This window comes from Tachysurus vachellii, chromosome 22, assembly GCF_030014155.1.
Source record: "Tachysurus vachellii isolate PV-2020 chromosome 22, HZAU_Pvac_v1, whole genome shotgun sequence".
NCBI classification, from domain to species: domain Eukaryota; kingdom Metazoa; phylum Chordata; class Actinopteri; order Siluriformes; family Bagridae; genus Tachysurus; species Tachysurus vachellii.
The window spans coordinates 2168568-2177500 of record NC_083481.1 but is presented as its reverse complement, the minus strand read 5'-3'; the positions used below and the strand labels follow the sequence as shown (position 1 = coordinate 2177500).

The following is an 8933-nucleotide window of genomic DNA, read 5'->3' as shown; positions in this document are numbered from 1 at the left end:
GTGTGTGTGTTTGTTTTCCAGTGCTGTGCCTTTGCTTGGCTACCTCCCTCAGGACCTGATTGGCACGTCAGTGTTGACCCGCCTCCACCCCGAGGACCGCACCCTCATGCTGGCGGTGCATCGAAAAAGTACACACATTTACGAGTGTGTGAGCAGAGTGTGTGAGCGGAGTGTGTGAGCAGAGTGTGTGAGCGGTGTGTGTGAGCGGTGTGTGTGAGCGGTGTGTGTGAGCGGTGTGTGTGAGCGGTGTGTGTGAGCGGTGTGTGTGAGCGGTGTGTGTGAGCGGTGTGTGTGAGCGGTGTGTGTGAGCGGTGTGTGTGAGCAGTGTGTGTGAGCGGTGTGTGTGAGCAGAGTCACTGCACATCATGTATAAACCAGGTCTAAGATGAACTTACTATCGTGCTCTTTGTTCCTGTTACAGTTCTGAAATTCGCAGGTCAGCCCCCGTTTGAACATTCACCGATTCGCTTCCGCTGTCAGAACGGAGACTACGTGACGTTGGACACCAGCTGGTCCAGCTTCGTCAACCCCTGGAGCCGCAAGGTGGCCTTTATCATCGGCCGACACAAAGTCCGCACGTAAGCAAAGAAACACTCTGAGACTTACACATAACAATTAGGACAAGAATGAATTGTTCAAAAGATAAAACATGGAAACCTTGTTTGTGTAAAGGATTCACTAACATCTGTGTGTGTGTGTGTGTGTGTGTGTGTGTGTGTGTGTGTGTGTGTGTGTGCGCAGAGGGCCTCTGAACGAGGATGTGTTTGCTGCAAAGAGTAAAGCAGACCTTCACATCATGACTGAAAATGTCAAAGAATTGCAGGCCATGATCTACAAGCTCTTCCTACAGGTGAGACACACACACACACACACACACACACACACACACACACACATACACATACATACACGCATACATACACACATACATACACACACACACACACACACACACACACACATATACATAAAAGAATTGAGGCCATGATCTACAAGCTCTTCCTACAGGTGAGACACACAAACACACACACACACACACACACACACACACATATACACACACATATACACACACACACACACACACACATACATACACACACACATGCATACACACAAACACGCATACACACACATACAAACATACACACACAAATATATATACAAACTCACACACGTACAGTTGAGGCCAAAATTATTAGCCCCCCAGGAATTTTGGAACATTTTCCTAAAGATCTTTCCAATGTTTGCAGCATTGATAAAACTTGATATAATCAAACATTCGCCAGTGCTATTTAGTAGCTTTTGGTACATTTTGGAATATAAAATACATTTTTAGGCTTGCTTTATAATCAAATATAGTGAAAATGGGGTGGTCAAAAATATTAGCCCCTTGTGAATATTTGCTTTCAAAACACACCCAATTAATCAATCAGCTTTCAAAACACACCTAATTAATCAATCAGCTTTCAAACCACACCTAATTAATCAATCAGCTTTCAAACCACACCTGTGCAGTCAATTGGCTTCCTAACAACACCTGGGCATTCAATCAGCATTAAAGGACTCCAAGGAACAGGGCACTTGAACACATTATTGGGAGAGACTACTTTTACTCACCATGCCAAAGACAAAGGAAATCAGTCTTGAGCTCAGAAAGAAGATAGTGGAGGCTCATGATAAGGGGGAAGGCTATACTGCCATTTCCAAGCTTTTCACAGTGTCTAGAACCGCCGTACGTTGCATCATTGCCAAGTACAAGGAGACAAATTCTGTAAGAAACAAACCTGGGCGTGGTCGTAAGCGCAAGATTTCAAGAACCCTGGAGAGGAAAATAGTCAGAGATATCAGCAAGATGCCCCAGACATCTGCCAAGATGATTGTTGCTGACCTGGCCTCTTCTGGAGTTGATGTTTCAAGGAACACAGTTGTGAGGGCTCTTCATCGTGGTGGGCTTCAGGGCCATCGTCCCAGAAGAACCCCTTTACTCAAACAGCGGCACATCACAGCTAGACTGAGGTTTGCCCGTGAACATTTGAAAGGTAAAGATGAGTTTTGGGAGTCTGTGCTTTGGTCTGATGAGACTAAACTGGAACTGTTTGGGCACATGGATGTTGCTTATGTTTGGTGAAGAAAGGGTGAGGCCTTCAACCCTAAGAACACAGTTCCCACAGTTAAACATGGTGGTGGGAGCATCATGCTGTGGGGCTGTTTTGCAGCTTCAGGCACAGGGAGCCTTGTTCGGGTGCATGGCATCATGAAAAAAGAAAATTATGTTGACATTTTGAGGGATAATATGCAGAAATCTGCTCGTAGTCTAGCCTTAGGTCGTCGCTGGGTCTTCCAACAAGACAATGACCCAAAGCATACATCGAAATTGGTCCAACAGTTCCTGAAGGATACCAAAACAAAGGTCCTGGAGTGGCCCGCACAGAGCCCAGACCTCAATCCTATTGAGAATCTGTGGCGAGTGCTCAAAGTGAATGTCCATGCTCGGAAACCACGTAATTTGGACCAGCTGGAGCAATTTGCAATGGAAGAATGGGCTAAAATCCCTCAGGAAACCTGTGCCAACCTAGTAAAGAACTACTCTAAGAGGTTGTTGTCAGTTGTGGCTCAGAAAGGGTTCACTATTAACTATTAATGACCGGGGGCTAATAATTTTGGACGTTTCATTTTTGCCCTTTCTTGTTTCAACTCACTATTTCAATTAAATATCCTAATCAAACTTAGTGGAGATTTTGTCTTTGTTATTTTGGAAACAAACACACTATAAAACACTTGTTGTTAATGGTCATTTCCATGGAGAAATCAAGAGTTTTGTCTAATTTCATAAGGGGGCTAATAATTTTGGCCTCAACTGTACACATACATATATATATATATACACACATACATATATACACACACATACACACACATTCATACTCACACACACATACACATACATACACACATACACACACATATATACACACACACATATACACACACACATACACACGCGCACACACACACACATAGGTATTGACCTATGAGAAAGGATGTAGACACATTTGATCCCAGCAGGATGAAAACACTTTACATGTTATAATAAATCCACTTCTTCCTCTTCTTGTAGCCCGTCCACACTAACGGCTCGAGCGGTTACGGCAGCCTGGGCAGCAACGGTTCCCATGAGCACTACATCAGCGTGGCTTCATCCAGTGACAGCAATGGGAACCTGTGGGAAGATTCACACCGAGAGGCGGTAAGACCAGCTTCACCATTACATTTTATTTTTTAAAAATAACAGCGATAACAGATGATAATGTTAAGATAAATCTCCCTGGGATCGTATACACTCTTTACTACAGTGTTGTTGAGCAGGTGTTTATTTTTTTTGTAGGTTTCCCTCCAGCAGATATGTACTAATGTTAATAAAGTGAAGCGCGGGGGTCAGCGGCCGTATCTGGAATCTCGGAGAAAAGTCCCGACGGCAGGGAAAGGTAGCACAGGTGAAAAGAAAACTACACACACGCTTGTATGTTCATGCTTTAGAATAAAATCGCACGTTTAGTTAATAATCTACAGACGATGAGTCGGAGTCTTCAATGCTGAACTGATCAGCCGTGCAAAAGCATCTAAACACCAGCAGAAATCATTTAACTTCATTCTGTTGTGTGTGTGTGTGTGTGTGTGTGTGTGTGTGTGGACCTCCACCTGCCTAAATTCAAACTCCAGCTCCCCTCCTTCATGATGGTCAGCGTTTAAAGTTTCAGAATCTCCGAAGCTCCCTTGAGGACTCGCACAGGAAGCAGCCGCGCATTCCATCTTACCAGCAGATTAACTGTGTGGACAGCATCTTTAGGTGAGACGTGTTGATTCGTTTTCAATAACAGCAGCTCTGAGACTAAATAACTTTTTTAGAAGTTTTGTTATTTTTTTGAGTACCAAACATGCTCTTTCGGGGGGTCACGGTGGGTTAGTGGTTAGCACGTTCGCCTCACACCTCCAGGGTTGGGGGTTCGATTCCCGCCTCCACCTTGTGTGTGTGGAGTTTGCATGTTCTCCCCGTGTCTCGGGGGTTTCCTCCGGGTACTCCGGTTTCCTCCCCCGGTCCAAAGACATGCATGGTAGGTTGATTGGCATCTCTGGAAAATTATCCATAATGTGTGAGTGAATGAGAGTGTGTGTGTGTGCCCTGTGATGGGTTGGCACTCCGTCCAGGGTGTATCCTGCCTTGATGCCCGATGACGCCTGAGATAGGCACAGGCTCCCCGTGACCCGAGGTAGTTCGGATAAGCGGTAGAAGATGAATGAATGAAAGTGTATATAGATATTTTCAGACGTCTCCTTCACTTCCTGCAGGTACTTGGAGAGCTGTAGTGGCCCGGCCATGAAGCGGAAAAGCGAATCCTTATCCATCGCTACCTCGTCTTCTTCTACCACTTCGGAGGAAGACAAGACCGCTGCGGCTCCGCCGGAGGACAGAACTAATGCCAAGGGTAAAGAGCTGTGTGTTTAACAGCAGGAGCTGCGTGTCATTTTTTTTGTAATAATGTCACTGTGTGTGTTACTAATGCATCTCTTTCCCTTTAGAGGCAGCCATGGAAGCGAGTGCTGGTCAGGAGAGCCAGGTTTCAGCCGGATCCGCGGTGACCATCGCACACACGACAGCAGCTGTTGTCGGAGCTCCGCTGACTGACATCACTATGTCTACTAAAGCTATGAGTGTGGTGTCGTTGACCAGCCAGTGCAGCTACAGCAGCACCATCGTGCACGTTCCCCAGCCTGAATCTGGTTAGTAGCCATAAAAGTGAACTCAATCTGAGTTACTAAACACACACGGACTTGCTCATTGTTTTCTCTGTCTGTGGCGGCTCTAGAGGACGCACCGATGGGAAGCGAACTGGCTGACCCGGCTCCGGCACCGTCGCGCCCGGCCGCCGGCTCCTCCACCACGACTCCTGAGGAGTTTCACCTCGTGGGCCTGACAAAGGAGGTGCTGTCTGCACACACACAGAAAGAGGAGCAGGAGTACGTGGACCGCTTCAGGCATCGCATCCTGGAGAGCCCATATAGCTCATACCTCCAACAGGACAACAGCAGCATGGCGCACTCCAACCACAGAGGTGTTTAGATATCCATCATTTATTTTTACATGAACGTCGACTGTTATTGAATTACTGGAAAAAATGTAATAATCCAACCCTTACGTGCGTTGACCAATCAAATCAAAGCTTGGAGAAATGTTTCTCCTGATGTTCATGAACATTTTAGAAAATATTTTGCTTTAAAAGTAAGAAAGTCTTTTAATTATTATTTAATTATTTAGCTTGCTAGTATGTAAATACTAAGTAATGTTTTTAAGAAATCACACTAACTTTGCACTGATGTGTCTTTTGTCTCGTAGGTGATTGCGCCATAAGGCCCCTGAGCACAAGAGATTGGAACAGATCCCATTCAGGCAAACCCAGACACAAGCGTGCAAAGCCTCAAGCCTCGTCCGACAGCGACGGCTCACGGCCTGGACACTTCCTGCCGATAACTACGTCTGCACCTAATAACTCCTCATCCGAATCTTCCAACCCCAAACCCAACGTTTTTTCACCAATGCTGATGCCTGTTCAGCCACCTTATTACCCCGTCCCACCTCAACCTATTGCCATGCAGCCACCTGGCGTTTCTGTGGTGGTACAACCTGAACACACGCAGCCGTTAATGCAAGTCATGAATCCTTTCATGTCCCCCGTCATGGCCGTCATCATGCCCTATCCTGCCAGTTACACCATCTATCCCCAGGCAGTACCAGGCATGGCAGGTGTACCAGGTGTGAATCCATGTGGATTAGTGCCTCCACCGGCTCCTCAGCCTTCCTTTATGTCTCTGATGGAGAATCCACCCGCTCACAATGGCCCAAGCTTAATGCCTTCGTCCTCTGGAGCGTTCCTGTCTTCACCGATCTCGTCCGCGTGGCAGGAAGACGACATGGATGGCGCTCAGCCCACAGCACTGTTTTCCAGTTCCAGGTCCAGCAGTCCGCTACAGCTCAACCTGCTGCAGGAGGAACTGCCCAAGCCGAACGCCTCGCAGGACGACACGGGCCGAGCCGAAAGCCTGCGCGAGCAGCATAACAAGGTGAATAGACTTCTTTGTGGTAGAAAGCCGTGTTTAACGATGGAGTCTACGACTGTTTATGACTCTCTGCTGTCTGTTATTACCTTTAATATTTTAAGGAGGACGCTCCCAGCGATTCAGGGAATCAGGATGCTCGGTCCACCTCTAGCGTGCTGCTGGACCTGCTGCTGCACGAGGACGCTCGCTCCGGAACCGGCTCCAATGCCTCGGGTAGCGGATCTGGAGAGTCCGGGGCTTCTCTGGTTTCGGGTTCGGGTCTGGGCTCCAACGGTACCTCCACAAGCCATACAGGTACAATCAAGGTCTACGATTTGGGGCCGTGGCTTAAAGGGAAATCGCTGAACTTGACGACTTAGTGCTGTTTATTTTGGTCTAGCTTTTAGTTGTGCTTATTTTGACTGACCCAAAATTTCTGATCCAAAAGGCAGCAGCAGCAACAGCAGCAAGTACTTTGCCAGCAATGACTCTTCAGACACGTCCCGTAAGACCAGGAAGAACCAGGACGCGCCGGAGCGTTCCAGCTTCGACAAGCGTGTAGAGGACTCCCTGTGGACCATGATCCAGTGCACGCCAGAGCCGGTCATGATGACCTATCAGATCTATCCCAGGTACCCAAGCTCAGGCAGGCATGTAGGTTGTGTCTCCATCAGCTGGAGCACCCTGTCATTCCTGTAAGAACATGATAGGAACATTACTGTCTGGGTCATCTCTGTCCACAGGGGAAAGTGTTTAGCGCGACCAGTCACACTCGCCGAGGTAGTTCTCTCCATGGTAGTTGTCTCATTGCACTGTCCACCCTGTTTCCCCTGAGGTAGGTGAATCTAGGTGACGGTTTACAATGAGACCACCGCTAATCAGCTGGCTGAGGTGACTTACGTAGCACAGTTTGTGGATGGAGATATAGACTGACTGAAGATGAAGCTCACTGAGCACCTTCCTTTTCTGACTCTAAGCTGGAAGTTGAATCTGAATATTTACCTTGTGCAGGAAAAAAGTGTGTGTTTGTTTAGGGATGAGTGTGTGTGCGCGTGTGTGTGTGTGACCATGGGCATTGTTTTATGTGTCTACACCTGTGTACAGGGACCAGGCACAGGTTCTGAAGGAGGACCGTGAGAAGCTGCTCCTCCTGCAGCCCATGCAGCCGTGGTTCACTCAGGAGCAGAAGGAGGAGCTGGCTGAGGTTCATTCCTGGATCCAGTATCGCAGTGTACCAGAGGAGATAAACACACATGTAAGAAAGTCCATTAACATTTACATACAGTATGAGTGTCTGACTCGATAGAACACATTTCGTTTGTGACAAAAGTAATGACACCCTTTAATTTGAGAGTTTGTTTGGGTGTGAGGGTGTGGGTGTGTGTGTATATATGTGTGTTTGTGTGTGTGTGTATGTGTCTGTGTATGTCTGTGTGTGTGTGTCTGTGTGAGTGGGTGTAGGTGTGTGTGTGGGTGTGTGTAGGTGTGGGTGTGTGTGTATATATGTGTGTTTGTGTGTGTGTGTGTGTATGTGTCTGTGTATGTCTGTGTGTGTGTGTCTGTGTGAGTGGGTGTAGGTGTGTGTGTGGGTGTGTGTAGGTGTGGGTGTGTGTGTATATATGTGTGTATGTGTCTGTGTGTGTCTGTGTGAGTGGGTGTAGGTGTGTGTGTGTAGCTGTGGGTGTATGTGTCTGTGTGTGTGTATATATATGCGTGTGTGTATGTCTGTGTGTGTCTGTGTGTGTATGTGTGTGTGTGTTTGTATGTGTGTGTGTCTGTGTGAGTGGGTGTGTGTGTGGGTGTGTGAGTATATGTATGTGTGCGCTTGTGTGTGTGTGTTTGTGGGTGTGTGTGTTTGTGGGTGTGTGTGTGTGTGTGAATGTGTTTGTGTGTGTTTGTGGGTGTGTGTTTGTGTGTGTGTGTGTGAGTGTGTGTGTTTGTGGGTGTGAATGTGTATGTGTGTGTTTGTGGGTGTGTGTTTGTGTGTGTTTGTGGGTGTGTGTGAATGTGTATGTGTGTGTTTGTGGGTGTGTGTTTGTGTATGTTTGTGGGTGTGTGTGTGTGAGTGTGTGTGTTTGTGTTGGTGTGTGTGTGAATGTGTGTGTGTGTGTGTGTGAGTGTGAATGTGTGTGTGTGTGTGTGTGGGTGTGAGTGTGAGTGTGTGTGTGTGTGTGGCCTAACCCTAACCCTGACAAAATGGATTTTTTAATAACGGTTATTTTCACAGAGCAAATAAACGTGTGTTGTACGTGTTTCAGGGATGTCTGAGCTGTAACCCCACTACTATGGAAGCGAGTGTCACGGCGACACACAGTCCCAGTCTGCCGACACCAGACAGCTCGTCCGCTCAGGACTGTCCCACAGAGGACATCAACCACGTCTCTGACACCTGAAGCGGCTTCTCTTAGCACTTCCAGTCGAAAAACTTTTCACTGAGCTGGACCATCATTACACATCACCCGGTCACCGTAAGGGGAGGGGCAGGATAGAGGCGGAGCTTGTGCCATGAGAGACTGACCTTTGTTGGTGTTGAACATTGGAACCACTCAACTGTGAATGTTGTGTAATTTATATCAGTATTGATTTCTTCTATTCTTACGGTTTGGGTTTCACTGTGTTTATATGAAGACTCCGAGCGGTCGGTGTTTGATCGGTGTGTTTATCCTGAGGAACATAAATGAGCACCTTGTCAACTAAAATCTAATTGCACTGTATATCGATGCTCTAAGCTGTGATTTATATTTTTATTCTTTTGTCTGTTGTCTTTATTCCGATCGGCGGTATGTAAATGATGTCCTGAGTGTTTGCCCTTAAAATGCACCAGACGTTCTTACACA

General features: G+C 47.0%; 1 protein-coding gene across 2 annotated transcripts in view; it reads left to right on the top strand.

The window, feature by feature from the left end:
• The window catches only part of per3 (period circadian clock 3), an 18787-nt gene extending 9854 nt beyond the window's left edge, over nt 1-8933 (top strand). For both annotated transcript variants that reach the window (XM_060858554.1, XM_060858555.1), the window contains exons 10-23: nt 22-128; nt 422-578; nt 742-850; nt 3122-3250; nt 3389-3497; nt 3724-3850; nt 4351-4487; nt 4582-4782; nt 4869-5114; nt 5396-6120; nt 6219-6411; nt 6545-6728; nt 7201-7351; nt 8355-8933. In XM_060858554.1, the coding sequence (XP_060714537.1) occupies nt 22-128; nt 422-578; nt 742-850; nt 3122-3250; nt 3389-3497; nt 3724-3850; nt 4351-4487; nt 4582-4782; nt 4869-5114; nt 5396-6120; nt 6219-6411; nt 6545-6728; nt 7201-7351; nt 8355-8489 (2710 nt within the window). In that variant the 3' untranslated portion in view covers nt 8490-8933. The remainder of the gene's footprint in view (nt 1-21; nt 129-421; nt 579-741; nt 851-3121; nt 3251-3388; nt 3498-3723; nt 3851-4350; nt 4488-4581; nt 4783-4868; nt 5115-5395; nt 6121-6218; nt 6412-6544; nt 6729-7200; nt 7352-8354) is intronic.